General features: G+C 41.3%; 1 protein-coding gene across 1 annotated transcript in view; it reads left to right on the top strand.

Moving 5' to 3' along the window:
* Positions 1–17,013, top strand: part of ARHGEF28 (Rho guanine nucleotide exchange factor (GEF) 28) — a gene marked incomplete at its 3' end in the record, with an annotated part of 44,024 nt that overhangs the window by 10,163 nt on the left and 16,848 nt on the right. The window contains exons 4-17 of the mRNA XM_010282288.1: positions 2,341–2,485; positions 3,785–3,896; positions 7,196–7,235; positions 7,823–7,946; positions 9,328–9,460; positions 9,825–9,880; positions 11,393–11,444; positions 12,008–12,155; positions 12,263–12,384; positions 13,283–13,423; positions 13,857–14,107; positions 15,026–15,148; positions 15,541–15,658; positions 16,546–16,800. Coding sequence (XP_010280590.1) covers positions 2,341–2,485; positions 3,785–3,896; positions 7,196–7,235; positions 7,823–7,946; positions 9,328–9,460; positions 9,825–9,880; positions 11,393–11,444; positions 12,008–12,155; positions 12,263–12,384; positions 13,283–13,423; positions 13,857–14,107; positions 15,026–15,148; positions 15,541–15,658; positions 16,546–16,800 — 1,820 coding nt within the window. The remainder of the gene's footprint in view (positions 1–2,340; positions 2,486–3,784; positions 3,897–7,195; positions 7,236–7,822; positions 7,947–9,327; positions 9,461–9,824; positions 9,881–11,392; positions 11,445–12,007; positions 12,156–12,262; positions 12,385–13,282; positions 13,424–13,856; positions 14,108–15,025; positions 15,149–15,540; positions 15,659–16,545; positions 16,801–17,013) is intronic.

A 17,013-nucleotide genomic window follows, 5' to 3' on the forward strand; every position in this document is an offset into this window, starting at 1 on the left:
CTAAGTAAATTAATTTTTAATGCAAATTTGTACTTTTATACCTTTTTTCTTGTATGTGTTCTTTAAAAAAAAAAACCAGAATCAGCTGTTCACTGTAAGAGTTTCCATTGTGTCATTTTTGTCAGAAACCAGAATTTCACCCTAGTTTTCCTCAGTTGTATTTTCCATTAAGAAAATAGTCCAAAATCTGTTGAACTCTGGGAATCTTTCCATTCTTTGCACTAGCCTGTAGAAGGACCGACTTACTTGCATATATTTTTTTACCTCAAAAGACATACTACAGAGTACAGCTCATGTTTCTGATAAGTTCAGACTGTTTTTGTGCTCTTTTGCTGGTACGCAGGTTTGCTGCCAGCAGAGCAGTCTGAGGATACTCCTCCACATGGCTTTAGGTTGTGTTGTGAACTGGTTGGCTTCAGGAATGCAGAGGGCTTTGAAGATGAATTTATAATTTTTTTAAATAATTTTTTAATTATTTATATAAGTTTTTAATAATTAGTAGATTTCCTTTATAAAAAGGCTTTATTGCTTCTCTGGATAAGAAGAGACATCTGTCCAGGCTTCTCTGGATAGAAGAGGCATGAAATCAGTTCCTCCTTGTACAGGAGGAAATTTGAATCTGTCTCCCACCTCTTAAGAGTGTTTGGACTAGCTGGAGGTATGGCATCATATCTATGTAAAAACAGTAAGGAAGCAGTAGTGTCTGTCCGTTGTTGATTGAAGGGGCAATAACATTTTCTCTGCCTTAATTCTGAGTTTCTTATGCAACTATGAAGTCTCACTAGGAGGAACCTTAATACAAATAAGACAATAAATGTGAGACTAGGAGTTGTTCTTTCGCAAACCTTTTATTTTTACTAGCTATGGAGATATCATGTAGATTACTAGAAATAGTCTTCTTCTGCCTTTCTGTCATAAGCATTTTTCTTCTGTGTATTTTTAGATGTTTCCACCTTTTTTTAAGACCTAAGTCAGGTCCCTGTACGTGAGCTGTAAGAGCTTATATGAATTTTCGGAGAGATGGGATTGACCTTAATATGTCAACAATAAGTGATCCAAATATTACACATAAAATGATACTATCAATATGTAATCCCAGCAACGCCTTTTTTGAAGTATCTGAGGTGATGTGGCAAGTTACTTAGCAGATCTCTAAACCAGCTTTTTATGTCAGAAAAATTCCCCGTGTAAGTTACCCCCAGTAAAACACATATGCTTGTCTATTGACATAGACATATATTGCTTTGCCAATTTTAAAATATGACAGTAACTGATAATGCAGTTAAATAACTTGTTTCTGAGATAACACATGGGCTATTACTAGGAAACATTACGAAAGATGGTCTAGGTCTTCAGAAGTGTAACAAGGAAGTAGTTTTGGACAGTATTGATAGATTTGCCCTTCAACAAAGTGAATTGTAGTGGTGTGTGAAGGAATTATTGTGCTATTATTCCTGGTAGGGACTCTGGCTATTTAGAAATACCACACATAATTGAAAGTTTTATGTTGTAAGGCTGGAATGTTATTGCAAGCAGTCAACCGTTCCTTCCAGTCACTCTGATGAAGAGACCATGAACTTGCTCTTGCAGCTAATGGGATCCATCCCGGGAAATCCTGGTACTGCTGAGAAACCTTACTGTGCTCTTCCTCTCAGGAACCCTCCCGAATCAAGTAGCCTTTAGGTGTTTGGGGTATTGATTTAGACAGAGATTTTTCTCAGTCTGTTTATAGTCCTGTATGTTTTTAAGTTTATATCTTTTGGAATGAATCTCAAAAATGGTCTCAGGCCCACCTTCATCTGTCTTGTTAGTTTTCTCTTCCATCCTCCATCAAGTCACAGATGTAGAAAAAAAGATGTCTGTGAATAGCCACGTCATATCTTTCAAATACACGTGCCCACAAAGTATCCGTATATACCCACGTATCTTAATACTGAAATCTGAGCTGGTTGTCTCAGTTCTCCTTATCATTTATGTGGAGAGGCAGGTACATATGTGGAACAAAACATGACATTTTTAAGGGAGGTGCTGAACATGGGTCTGAAAATCATCCTCCAGAGGTGGCTGACTGTGATGGGAGTCTGTGTGATCGTGGGCGATGCACGACTGTACTGCAGATCCATGAGGTTGGGTCAGATGAGTCCTGTACAGAGTGACTGACCGTGACCAGGTGACTGCAAACCTGAGAGGGTACTCAGAGCATGACTTACCTGACATAATCGTGGTGGTTTGCGTTGTCATTGGTCAGTGTATACAGCAGTATCTTTGCATGTTGCATTAAGGTTGAGATGGATTGTAACTAGAATTCATAGTAATTATAGACTTTGTTGTACGCTTCAGTTCAAGTCTCGATGACCTTGAAGTAGACGGTGGAAGTGGAGGTGTTTCAGACAGATCCCATGTTCACTATGCTCCCCTCAGCTCTTCAGAGGCCATGGCTTGTAGCAGAGATGGATTAGACTTACCTACCAGTCTGCAGCCCAAGGTATTTGATACACTCTTGGTTTGCATTGTTTTCCTTTTAAGTATATCACTGAAAACATGTGAGAAACATCTGAATCTGAAGGGGAAAAATGCATTCCCAGCTGGCAGTGCTAGTCCCTCTGGAGACAAGCACACACAAGGTTGTGGAGCTGGAGCTCCTCAATTGTGTCTGGGATCAGCAGCAGCAATGGGAAAAGTCCATTGGAGATTCACTCCAGCTTTAAAAAAAGCATCATTTATCAGAAGTGTTTCAAAGGAAATATGCTGATTCACTGAACCTGAGGTTTTCTAAAGAAAATATATTTAGTGAGGAAATGTTTAACCAGCTGTAGTTATGTGAAAGGGTAACAGCTTTGTAAAGTATAAAACAGCCTGCTGCCTGTTTTAAAACAATTGCTAGATTCAGGGGAAATTCAGTTGGGTTTTGTGCATTGACCAGTGCAAATCTCTCCTCTTCATTATGGTTTTCTAAAGTATCCTGGCTAGCTTCATTTTCATTAGACCATGGTGCCATTTCTGAGATCTTCAGGCACTTGCATAGAGTTACTTTTTGTTCCTAGGGATTCTTCATGATTTTATTAGGCTTCTTGCCACTTTAGAGCTTTATCTGACCTTTGGCAAATGATTACATGAAGTGAGAAAAAAAAGTCCAGCACAAACACTGAATTCTGTTAGGGCTACTTTTAAACACAATGAGGTAAGCAGTTCAGGAGTTTGCTCTGTTGAAAAGTAAATGATGTATCAAAAATCAGGGGGTTTCCTTTCAAGCCTTATCATTGGCATATTTGGAGATGAGAAATTCTTTTCAGGCACAATAAAAAAAAACGCAGAGAGAAGAAAGAAGGAGGCTAACTCCTTTCTTTGGAAACTCTGACATCAATAATTACCAAGGCAGGGTGTTAGTATACATGAGATGTTCTTAAGGTATTAAAGTACTAAGGTTAATGGTTCCCTTGGTAAAAGAAGATAGCTTGGTCATCAGATATAATGGCCAGCAACACTGTTTGGATGGTGCTTGCCACCAAACTGGAGAATAATGTAAGCATTTTCTTAGTCTAACTTGTACCCACAAATTATTTCCTGTAATACACAAAAATGTAGCATGGTGGAAATATGACAGACTTCTTGAGAATTCAGATGAAGTTGTCAAAAATCATACTTCAACTTAAAAGCTTTAATGGAGCCAAGAAAATGTGTGCGTGTGTTCAGCCATCTTTCAGAAATTCTGTCTCTGATTTATTTTGTTTCTGTTTCTGATGCATTTCAAAATGACACAAATTTTAATTTGCTGCAATTGTAGGAATGCACAGTGTCTGGGATTCGGTCACGCTCCTATTCCTGCTCCTCGCCCAAAGGTTTATTAGGAAGACCTCGCATTCCTCGGGACTTCACAGCTGGGGATTTGAATGAAGGTCAGTGCTCTGGCTTTGCACCTGCCCAGCTTCAGCCCATGCCTGCCTGCTTCAGCCCAGTGCTGATGGCTTTACGCAGGCCTGTCCTGTACACAGACTTTGCCAACATGCATGGAAGCAGGGTTTGGTTGCCTTCATATAGCCCTACCGTTGTCTCTCACTCTTCTCCTGCCTACTGCCCTGTCATGTCCTCCTGTGATAGAGCAGCTGATCCTCGTGAGGGCACACAAACTGGGAGAGCATTAGTCAGACAAAGTAAAGCAGGCAAGGGCAGTAATCTTCTTTTTGGAAGATGATTACCCCAGCCTCCCACTGGGTGCCCATCAGAGACCATGAGGAAGCTCAGGAGGAGGACGCAGAACAGGCATCACACAGGGCAGATGGCCCCAGCTTCTTGTAGATCCTGGGCAATCACTGAAACAGGGATGGGCTATTATCTCCAAGGCTGGGGAGCAAAAACGACCCTCTCCATCAAGTGAAACCAGAGGTACAGCTCCAAGAGCTTGTAATTTTTTACAAATTGTTTCCAACATGCTTTATTTCTTGACATGTAGTTTGATATTTAGTAGAAAACCCACACTTTTTGCAGTGAGGGTATGGGTTGTATTTGAAAACCATGCAAAGCAATACTGTGCTTTTCATACAGATCACATCAATTAAAAACCACTTGCATTTCAAGAGACCTGGCCTCTGTCGCTATAACCCTGTCTGTTGCCATACTTCCAGGTTGTCTCTCCCTCCTGTTAGCTTTCCACTAGTCCTGAGCAAGATGTGAGTTAGATTGAACCAGATGGGATGGAACCCAGAGCAGTTGTGGATGCCCTGTCACTGGAAGCGTTCAAGTTTAGGTTGGATGAGGCTTTGAGCAACCTGATCTAGTGGAAGGTATTCCTGCCTATGGCAGGGGGGTTGGACTAGGTGATCTTTGAAGGTCCCTTCCACCCAGACCATTCTGTGATTCTATGACACTGAATGTGAAAACACGCAAAAGTTGTGGAAATGTTACCGTTAACTTTGAAACCAGTTAACAAATTCAAAAGCTGTTGGGGATTGAGATGGAGAAAACTGATGGGCAGACATACAGTGACTGCAGACATCTTTTTTTTCCTTAAGAAACTGTGTTAAACAGTGCAGTGAATAACTTGTCTGTGGTTGTCTAAATTCACTGTAAGATTTTGTGTCCCCTGGTAAGGAGGAGTATGTATTGCAGCCTGCGGTGCGCAGCTGTGTTGTATTTTTCCCCATCTCTTAATGTATTTGTAAACGTTTGTATCCAACAGATTAGGTGAGAAGTCTTTGACAAAACAAGGCAGAAGGAAGAGGGAAGCATGTCACAGAAGTAGAGAATGGCAGATCAGCAGTGTGGTGTTGAAATTACAACAGAATTCCTTTGACCTTGCAGCCAAGGGATTGTTGGTGTCAGCCCGTTAAGCTTCATCCTGACACCATTACCTACTCTGACCTGACCTGGGCTTGGGTGATGTCCTGCTCATTCTCTCTCCCCTTCCTCCTGGGACAGTTGGTGCTGGTCCTTTACCTGTCTTGTGGAGAAGGTGGAGATGCTTTCCTGTCCATGCCTGGGAGACGGGCTGTTCTGCAGCCCGCACGGCAGATGCAGTGTGCTGCTGGGAGGGAGGGTGGTGGTCTGCTGAGGTTCCTGCTGTTCCTTCCCTGCCACCAGCATCTCCTGCCTCGTCCCTTGTCTTGCCAGCGTTTTGCGGGGACAGGAGCATTGAACAGAGTGTCTGGCACCTGGCAGTGGTGATTACTGTGTGGGGCAGGCACAGCTGTGCTCACATCTGGCTACGGGACTAGCCCAAGAGCTTGGTCCAAGAAGCTGGTTGATCCTGATCTCTGCGGGCTGTAGCGGGATTGGGTCTGGGTCTCTGCAGGTGTCTGCGCACTGAAAACCTGCCCTTTCCCCCTCCAAAGGTGTCAGTGCTTTGGCCATTGCGTCCAGGGCTTAGCCGTGCAGGAGGGAGGTGCTGCTGACCTTGTACATTGCAAAGAAACGTAAGCCAAAGCAGTTGAATGCAGGATGGCAACAGGACGGTCTTTCTTGCACAAAGTATGAGAAAAAAGTGGGAAATCACTATCCGTTTCTGATGGAAGCTTTTCAGTATGCTCAGGTTTAAACAACTGCCTGCTTTTATTCAAGAAGGTATTACCAGGCTGTACCAGTAAAGGATTTGTCCCTGCTCTGTAGATGGTGTGCTCACGAACAGTGGTCGATCCCTCCTTCAGGCTCTTTCACTCTCTAAGTCAGTGTCTCTGCTCCACCCTTGTAGTAAGTACCTCAGTGCCAACCCCATGGTGCTGTTTTGCATGAGGCTGTCTTCCATCTCCCATGGGTACATGGCCTTCGTTTTTTCTGAAAGCATCCTGAGGCACAGGTTGTGCCTGGCAACTAACTGAAATGCCCTTTTAGTCTCCCTGCTTCTTTGGTAAATATTCTAGCTCTCACTAACCTGAAGTCTGTGTTTGGCTGAAGACATGCTAGTTCAGCGAAGCACATTTCAGTCTGTATCTAACTCTAGGGAAGGCATCGTCTGATGCTTTGACTTAGGCAGGTGTTTAAGTATCTTTCTGAACCATACCTGTGGTAGCTCTGCAAAAAAGGTCTACAGAATGGAATGACTTCTAATTTGGAAATGGTAGTATGGTCTCTATCGTGTTTGCCGTTGTGGTGGTTTTTTTTTTTTTCTTTCCAGAACAACCCAACTGAATTATTTGTCTTTTATTTTGCTTTTTAGACAGTTTGTTGAAAAGTGTCCCCTTGAGTCCTCTCTATTGTTTCTGTGATGTAAACTTGTAACACATTACACATCCTCTGCAGTACATAGACTAGTAATACTCTTCTTTATGTAGAGAGACTTAAATTTTTTTAATACTGTAGATAAACCTGCATAAGATAGGTAATTACAAATATTAGAAGAATGTCATTTAGGTATTTTACAACAAATTGTATAAAAAGCAAAATGAAGTGTGAATCATTCAAGTCTGGGTTGTTAAGAAAAACAAAAGAAACATTTTTGTTATTCTTAAAAAAAGACTGTTTGCAGATACTGGCATTCACTGGTATCCATCTCAGTTCTGGCAGATTCTGTCAACTAAACAAAGCTTAGCAGGCAGCGGTCTTACCCTCATGAATGCTGCTTCTAATGTGTGTGCTTTCCTAACTTTGAAATGACATTGCAAGCCCTTAATGACAAGCTTAACGGCCCGATGGAGGTCGTGCGTTTCAAATAAACCTGACGACCTTGCAGTCTGAGTGCCCGAACACTGTTTATGTCTTGCAGAGCGAGCGTACAGCCTGCCCGAGCAGTCCCGAGAGAAAAGGTACGGGTACTTGTCGCACCCGCGTTCTGCGGCGCCGGCAGCAGGTCTGTGCAAGAATGCCATCTAGGGAGCTGAGCGGGGAAGAAGCCTTGCCACCCCTCGCAGCGGGGTTTTTAGCAGCAGTTTCGGGGAGTGCTGCCTGCCCAGGGGGTCTGTAAGGCCATGCCTAAACCCCGTGCTGAGCTCAGCCCGGCGCTCTCCGTGCCGTCCTCACCGCGCACCTCCCGCGGCGGAGATGCGCTGGGCACCGCTGTGGGAGCTGCACGGTAGGGATGTGCCCCTGCTCGCGACGGGAGCTCCTCTCCACTGGAGGGAGGTCCAAAAACACCGTAGTGAAAGCAGGGAGGCTTTTGATACCGACCGTGAGCTGGGCAAGCTTGTAACACGTTGCAGGTTCAGAGCGCTCCTTGGGCCCCTGTTACTCCTTTCTACAAAGAGGGGTTGCAGTCTTTTTAATAACACCGACTAAGCTCGTAATAAAATGTAATTGTAAGTGTTAGGTGAAACAAGCAAAAGTCCAGATTCTGCTCTGTTTTAAGGGACTGTTGCCACTGGAATGAGGGTTTTTTCACTGGTCTCTGTTTTAGGATTCAGGAGGAGGAATGGAATAAATACATTGTACCCTCAAAAAACGAGTCTGAAAAATGTAAAGTGAGTCGGACTTTCAGCTTTCTGATGAACAGAATGACCAGCACACGGAATAAGAGCAAGGTAATTTGGGGTTTATGTCTGTATTATTACGTGTAATTATGTCACTGTAATTAAATGAATTACAGATGAGAATCTAAATTTTTATGTAAAGGTAAGTTGTTGTTTGTTACAAAACCATTTAAGTAATAGGAAGAAACTTTTATCTTTATTTTTCAATTTTAAAACGTATGCAGGGTACCCTGAAATAGCCTTCATATTAGAAAACAGCTTTCCTTTTCAACAGTAGCCTTTGCTGAACAATATAAAGTATTTCCCTTGTCATTTTTGTGATGTTATTAATAATGTCATTTGAAGATTTAGCCAAAGTTTATATGGATGAATTGTCTTTAAGAAATAATTTTCTTTGTTACATAAAATTAAGAAGTATGGGCCTGTTCTTGCAATTACTCTCAATAAGTACGTGAGTCTGTGACTTCTACGTTGGCATGTAATCAGTTGAATTTGCCTTATTTGAAGTTAATGGGACTTCTTGCATGAGTAAGTACTGCTTAGTGTTAAAGACTTGCAGACTTGAGGCCTGCACAGTCAAACATGCATACTATGATATGTGTTTAATTTTGAGACATCTGAAATTTAGATTAACAGCATCAATTAGCAGCTTGAGAGATGGGTTTGGCCTACAGGATCTTTCCGGTTGGCCTTCTGGCAGTTTTGTAGGCTTTCTAGTATGCCTTCCAGTGCTCCAGGATATCCGAACGTACCTAGATGTGAGGATGGTTGGCTGAGGCAGTATCTTCACAAGTGACAGAACTGGCTGCAAACACGTATGTCCTGCCCATCAGCCATACATAAGCCTGTCTCCTAAAGAATAAATATCAGGGCTGCTCGGGGAAAAGTATACTCGCACCAAGCAGCGTACTGTAAAAATAGGCAGAATTGATTAAATTCATTAACACTCATTAAAAATAGGTTATTTCTCATGTCTTTTAAGATCTAAAGACAAATCGTCTAAATTTATATAACTGCAGGTTTAACTGCAGAGGCACGAGTTTGCATGTATGCCTTAGGGAGGTGTAGACACTGATATTTGTTTGTATGTGCAGCAAGTCAATGACAGTTTGTAGATACTTTTTTTTTTTTCCCCCGCTCCCCCCAGCCCTTTCCTTTTTGCAGCTTTATGAATGTATTTCTGCCAGTCTTCCTTGATAATGCTTGCCTGATTAGCTGCCAGTGAAAGCAATGCCTGCATCATTTTAGGACTTCAGCAATCTTGAATGTAATAATACAGTGTACGGTTACAAGTCTTCTAGGGAATGAATGTTTTAGAATATTTTGCTCTTCAAAGGGATTGTTTTAGTGTTCTTAAGACTGAATTAATTTATCTTCCTTTCTAATGTCCCTTTTTTTACTTTTTTTCCTGCCTCTGCTGTTGGGCATGAAGACAAAAAATAAAGATACCAAAGATAAAGAGAAGCTGAGCAGGCACAATTTTATGAACGGGACCTTCTCGGGAGTTGTCCCATGTATGACCTGTGAAAAGGCCCTCCTAGGAAAGGAGTCACTGCAGTGCTCCCGTAAGTAGTTGCTGGTTTTCACGTGTGACCTTACAGTATTCCGAATCCTGCTTTGGGATCCTGGTTCAGTGTTTTGTTTCAAGAAGAAACCTTGCCTAGATTTGGATGTACCTGGTTTATGTAACGAGCCGAGGTTGGCAAGGCAGGGAGGAAGGACGGCGGGTGACAGCTTCAGGAGGGACCATCTCCTAGCCCCAGCACGATAGGCAAAGACACTTTCCTAGCCGGGGGCTGGAACATCAAAGCATCTAAGGGCCACGTTAGTAAGTGGACATGGAGGAGGGAAAAATGTGAAGCCTCAGAGTAGCATTTTCTGTGGGGACCCTGTTGGGTGCCAGTCTTTGAAATGCACCTTCTGTTTCAGATTGCAACGTGATTGTGCATAAAAGCTGCAAGGAGTCTGCTCCTCTGTGCACCAAGGTAACTTCCTATACTGCACTGTTCTTACTACAGCATGCCTGCTTTCCAAGGGGTCTAGAAATGTCACGAAGGAAAAAAGAAAGTACACACAGCCGGCCCAGACCCAGTGCCTGTGTGCAAGGGGCTGCAAGGCTGTCAAAACATCTAATGTGAGCAGCAGAGCAAGCACTGTGCTTGAACAACAGTTTTTAGAAGGGGGTCAAAAATAAGTGTAAAGAAATATTTCTGTTTTTGAAGAGTTGCAAGGTCAAATTATAAAATAGTGTGTCTGGAGGGATACAGAAAGGGCTTAAAAGGAAACGCTCCTCAAAACCACAGATATCCCCTCGTGTAGGAAGGAGGATCTCCTGTGTTTGGAATAATGGAAAGCAGATATGGAAGGGGCTTAGGGAGGCGACCTAGTCCATCTCCTTACCCTCAGGCAGGCTGACATCTAGGTAACAATTTGGGCAGATGTTTGTCTGATGTCTTCTGGAAAGTCTCTGGAGGAATAGACTCCACAGCCTGCCGAGGCAGTCACTCCCAGTGCTCAGCTGCCACTGCAGGGCAAAATCAGCGCTATAGTTGATGGATACTATCTCCTTGTAGGTAGGAACACAGGCATGGTGAGGTTATCATGACAAAAAAGTCACTATCAAAAATAGTTGTGTAAGGTTTCTGCCCTCATGGAATAAAATGGGACTTGCAGAGGAGTGTACTGCAGCAATACAGGTCTTTTTTCAAATTAGTGGAGTGTGTTTTACTGATGTAGCTGAGTTTTGCATTATGGTGACTTGCAGGGACAACATGTTTCCACAGAGACTCTTCAGGGTAAACAAGCCTTAGACTGGACATAAATCAGGTGTTTTTATTTATTTTGGTTATAGTTGTTGCATTATAGCCTTGCACAAATTTCTGGGCAACTTTAGGGCATTAGGACAGCTGAAGTGGTACCTTTATTTACTGGGACTGGTGGGTTTTCTATCAAGAGGACACAAGAGCCCCTACCACCTTTGGCTCCTCTCAAGAAGAATGAGGTGCAGAAAACGTTCACTGACCCATCTCAAGTGAAATACATGCTTAAGCACAGCAGGCTTTTGCTACAGGTTTTGCAAAAGTGCAGTTTAGAAGGGGGATTGATTCTGCGTGTGATACCCAGGCTTCCTCAGGTAGTGCCCTGCCACAAGTGCTTCAAGTTTATTTGACTATAAAGCCCTGAATGTGAATGCCTTTTCTTGCAGCCTTCACAGGCAGTAGTCATATGGAGAAAGTAGAATGCTCTCAGTGACTTGGTTTCAAATAAAGAGATTCAGTAGTAGTACAAATAATACCATTCTACTCTGGATATAGTTATCTACTGTTAAGTAATAAACTTGGATTTATTGGTTATAGGTAGAAATTAGGACCATAATTTAGGACCATTTTCTTGAAGCCCATTGTGTGATGATACGCGGCAGTGAGTTACTACTTGACTATTTAGTCTGTTACCAGCTATGTTTTCATTGCAATTTCAAAAAATTCTTCTTTTTTCAGAAATCCCAGGAGAGATACCATAATAAAAACAAACCCCAAGCAGGTGTAACAAGTAAGTTAAGAAGAGTAAACCTAGCACTTCTAAGTTAACCCGTGGTTAAAAATCCTGGGACTGACAATATGAACTTTACTACATCATTTGTGTGTTTCTCATTTAAGTATCTGTAAGAAAGTGTGTGTGTCTCTGATATGAGTAGGATTTTTTAAAGAAATGGCTCTTGAATTAACTCCTTCTCTGCTAAAATAAGTGGGAGTATTACTATGTTTTGTTTTCAGTGAAAGTGAATATCAAAAGTAGTCAGTTCTGTCTTGTGCTTTTGGTCGTATGCACAAATATCTGGGTCTCCTGCATTCAGGTTGCAATGCTAGAGCATGTATGATTTGAGGTTGTTTTCCTACCAGTAATGTTCACACTGGAGATATTCTTCTTTGCCTACAGGCTTATCTTTATATTCCGTGGGACAGCATCACAGTCTTGTACCATGGCAAGCGGACATTCTTGATACCCAGTGTAGGTCTATATGAACACGAGATAGCATTTCACAATATAACTGTGCTGTCGATGACATACTCTACATTGTTTGTCAGAATTTTGCGTTGTGGTTTGCCTCACAGATTCCCTGCCTGGAGATGTTTCACAGACAGTGCTCTCCCCAGTGCATTCTTCTTCCTCTCTGCCTATCGGACTGTCTGCTGGAAGGAGGGAAGCCTCACAACAGTCCCACTTCTTGTCCAAAAGTGTCCCCAGTGCCAGTTTTGAAAGGTAGAAGGCAGCTGCCAGGGAACTATCCTAAACACATCATTCAACCTTTCTAGGAAAATTGAAACCATTAAAAAAATGTGGGATTTTTTTTTTTTTTCCTGCTATAGGAGGTCTGCACCATTTTCTGAACAAGACTCCGAGACCAGCACCTGGAGGTCCAAGTCACGGTCTGAAGAGATGTTACAAGCATTAGGGACCTTTTCTTCGATGGATCATTTTATGATGGAAGGTGAGAAGTACTGCACATTTTACAAACCTGTATTGGAAAGTGCAAAATAGAAAAACTCCTTAGTTGACACAGGAAGCCACTTCATCTGCTAAAAGAAAGCACGTATTTTTGATAATTACAATTGTGTCCCTCATTAAAATGGTATGATCAGATGCATTAATCTTAAAATACAACTTTTCCTTTCTTCCTTGTAACTAACTCTTTGATAACTTTTAGAATATTTTTGTGTGGTGTTACCATTTGAAAATAACTGGGATAAATGTATTTCACATGCTTGCAGAACCAGAACAGCAATATACTTTTCTTCTGCACTCATCTAATCATCTCCATTGACAGTCTACATTGCAAAATGTAAACCTACATCACTTATTTCCTCAGTAGCCCCAAAATCTTACCTCTCACTGGTGAACTGCCCTCCTACAATGGCTACATTATCCTTGTGAAGTGAATAGAAATAGGCTTTTTCTACAGCTACGTGTGAGACTGAATTTCAAAGCTGAAGGGCATTTGCTCACAAAGAATGGTGCAGATATCTCTCACTGGACATCTGCAAAATGGCCAGTGCCTCTCCACCACCAAAACTAGTTTTGAAAATGTTGGGTTTTATTTTTAAATTTTAAAAACTTTGCCAAGCAAGTATAAAAAGGATTTAATCTGAGAAAAGAAAGGTGGGGTTTTTTGTTCTCCCTCGCTGTCACATTTGCATTTCAACACTTTGGTAATAATACTGACACCTGGCAAACTTCTCTGTAAAGCCACTGCCAATGTTTGCAGAAACCTTCTCCAAAGGTCATCCCTGTGATGTGTTCCCCTTATTATGTGAATAGATCTGCAGGTGCAAAGGGACTCCCCTTACTGTTCATATGCTGGTGTTAATGAGGTACGCGTTTTGTTGTAGATGATGTGGATTTGTCTCAGTGGACTGATCTCCGCACAGATGCACAAGAGTTTGAGGCAGAGTCCTGGAGTCTTGTTGTGGATCCAGTGTTCTGTAGCAAGCAAGAAAAGGATGTCATCAGGAGGCAGGATGTCATTTTCGGTCAGTATTTCAAAGCTTTGTATAGGTTTAAAAACAATCTGGTGTAGAAAAGAGAGAGGGAACCTATACGTTTTATGTCCGGAATAATAAGAAGGTTCAAAGAACATTTTTGTCACAAATTATGATGTGTCCTAAAGCTAAGGAAATGGAGAGTAGTGACTACCAGAGACATGACTACCCTTTTTGCAGAATCGTTGAGGTTGAAAGGGACCTCATCCAGTCCCCAGCACAAGCAGTTGCAACCCCAGCTTGTTCAGTGCAATACAGTTGAGAGAACCATGCCAGAGACAGATAAATTAAGTCTTCCTGCATGAGGCTCACACAGAAAAGAATGATTATGACTGTATATTTGAATGTTGCTAAGTCTATCTTAGAAGGTGTGCAAAATGTTCTGGTGATTACTATACTATGCTGGTTTTTTTTATACTTGCAGAGCTGATGCAAACAGAAGTGCATCACATCCATACCCTGTTCATTATGTCTGAAATATTCAGGAAGGGGATGAAAGAAGAACTGCAGCTGGACCACAGCACAGTGGACAGAATATTCCCCTGCTTAGATGAGCTACGGGAGATGCACAGGCAATTCTTTTGCAGAATGAAGGAGAGACGGCAGGAATCATGTGAGGCAGGGAATGAACGTAATTTTGTCATCAGCAGAATTGGAGACATCCTTGTGCAGCAGGTAGAGGCATCAGCTGTGTTAATCCTTTACATACGCAAGGTTCCCAGATTAAATCATTTATTGACTTTAAAAATTTGTGGGCAAGAAGAGGGCTATGGTTGCCTCATAAAATTCAAAGACTGTCCCCTCCAGATTACTGCAGGGTGAAATAGCAATGAGAGGAAATCATTACTGACAGGTAACTGTGTGAACCTGGGATGAACTTCTGCCTACATGGTACAAGTGGTGAGAGAAGTGGTGAATTTTGTCTTGTTCACAGCAGAAGGCTGCTGCCATCATACCACGGGCTGCAAAAAACGGAAGCAATGGATTCACTTTTTTAATAGCTGAGCCGAGGTGTGAAGAATTGACTGATGATGGAAATTACCTGTTCATTTCTTGTAGCAATCTGTCCCAGTGCATCTCGACTTGCTGCTCACTAGAGAAGGGGTAGTCACAGCATGTTTATGGTGGCCTAGGACAGTTAACTAACTGCTTGCTGGTCACACGTTAGTTCCTTGCAATCAAGAGAATGTGGCTTTTCACCTTCAGTCAGTCAGTGTCCACACCACTGAAATAAAGAAGCTGAACCGTTACCTTGTCTAGAAGCAGCGTGGAGATCAGACAAATGCAAATAAGCCTCAAAGGGATTGTGTTTGCAAAGAGGTGACGGAAACACCGTTACAGTAATTGTAACTATTACTGGCAAGACTGTAGTGGAGGCTGCTTGTGCTCTCTCCAGCCTACTTTGCTCTTCTTGCTCCTAAAACCAGCTAGCCTGTTTTCATTCTGTAGTGACAGGCCATGCTAGTGAAATTCAGAGAACTTGAGAAAGAAGTAGCATAAAAGTTACGTATTTGTACAAAATACATTAATTGAAGTTGTATGCTTTCCTGTTAGGCGCAACATTGAGCACAATTCACTTACTAATTTCTTCAGTTTTCAGAGGAAAATGCAACTAAAATGAAGAAAATATACGGAGAGTTTTGCAGCCATCAAAAAGAAGCTGTTAATCTCTTCAAAGAGTTGCAACAAAACAAGAAGTTCCAGAATTTTATTAAAGTAAGTTTACGGGGCAATGTGATCACTATTGACAAAACGATCAGCAAAAAGATACATAGCTTTTACTTAGATTTAGGATTGAAATTATATTCAGTAACTCACTTTTAATAGCTAATAAAAATGGCAAAGTTTTTTTCTTCTTAACCAATGAGCTGATAAATTACATTTTTCTTTCAAATTTTAGAAAGCTTTGGCATCCATAGTGTATTACACACATGTTGCTGTTATAGTACACCTCATCCCTCAGGGCAGCAATTGTTCCATGGGGATGGTTCAGATAACCCAGCGTTTTGTTTTAGCTTATTCTAATGCATTTATATATTATTTTGTATTAGTCAATCGGTGGTTTAATATCCATTTACTACTTAAGGTATATATTTGTATCTGTGCAGCTGAGAAATAGTAACCTGCTGGCACGACGCCGAGGAATCCCTGAGTGCATTTTGCTCGTCACCCAGCGAATCACCAAATACCCTGTTCTGGTTGAAAGGATATTGCAGTACTCAAAAGGTGAATGAAAGCTGAGGTGTTGCTTCATGTCTGGAACCCTAGTGTGTTTCTAACGTAAGGGATATGTACTGCTACAGCATAATGAAAGGTGAAATTCACTGCTCTGTAATGAACCAGGGCAACATAAATATCTACTGTTCAGACAAATGTCTCCTAAGCAGGGTGTCCGGTGTATGTAGTCTTTGTCAAGGGTGGGCTGTGACGATTTGCAGTATTCCAGCTGGCTAAGCCATAGAAGTCCAGAAGAGCATGCTTCTTTTAGGAAAAGATCTTGACTAGAGGATGTGAACTAATTCAGGCATGCATCTGCACCTTTTTTGAAATTAATTCTAGTGGAGTCTTTTGTAAGTAGGGCTAGGCAAACATTTCGTAAATTACTCTCCAGTTTTTCAAACAAAGCTTGAATGACCTCTGGAATTCCTTAGAACATTTTAGAAATACTAATAACTTACATACATTGCTCCCCAAATGGGCAATAAATGAGTGTTGTAGAAAGCTGCATATCCAAATGCAAACCCTTTGTGTTTGCAATCCTGTTTCAAGGGTTTGTTTTTTTTACCTACCCAGAAGAGTAATATACTATATGATTTACTTAGCCAGTAATTTTTTTAAAATGCTAAGCATTCATAAATATGTCAGAAACTATGCAACATGTTGTTTTGACTAATGAATAAATCTGAGGTACATGTCATCTTTTAATAGGCAAATAAAACAAAGGTAGATGCCTCAAATATTTCCAGTAAATTGACTGCCAGGTTCAACTTAAAATGACATATTTATCAATTGAAGCTTTTGCACCATGTTGATTGTTTCCAGAAAGAAAGGAATGATATCTTCTCTTGAATATGATGACTACCATCATGTTGTTTATTTTTTGTTTCATACAGAAGGAACAGAAGAACATAAAGACCTCTGCAAAGCCCTTCGCCTAATCAAGGACATGATTGCAGCAGTAGATTTGAAAGTGAATGAATATGAGAAAAAGCAAAAACTGCTGGAAATTCTCAGCAGAACTGAAAACAAAACATACACAAAGCTGAAAAATGGCCATGTTTTTAGGAAGCAAGACTTGATAAGAAAAGAGAGAATACTTCTTCATGAAGGTTTAGTGTACTGGAAGACAGCGACTGGTCGATTCAAAGGTATTCCATCGGAGCGGTAAAGTCCTTTAATTCTTTATTTGCAAATAACATATGAAGATTTTTTGCTTTAAGAATAAAAATACTTTATTATGCTGTATTTCAAAGATGAATTTCTAAGGTAATGGTATTGAGAATATGCCACTAATTGCTAGAAGAGTAGTTCCAGACGCTGCCATCGTTTGTTATTAATCCACTGTACATCTGGGTAAGAAG

Source organism: Phaethon lepturus, unplaced genomic scaffold, assembly GCF_000687285.1.
Source record: "Phaethon lepturus isolate BGI_N335 unplaced genomic scaffold, ASM68728v1 scaffold7142, whole genome shotgun sequence".
Classification (NCBI taxonomy): Eukaryota; Metazoa; Chordata; class Aves; order Phaethontiformes; family Phaethontidae; genus Phaethon; species Phaethon lepturus.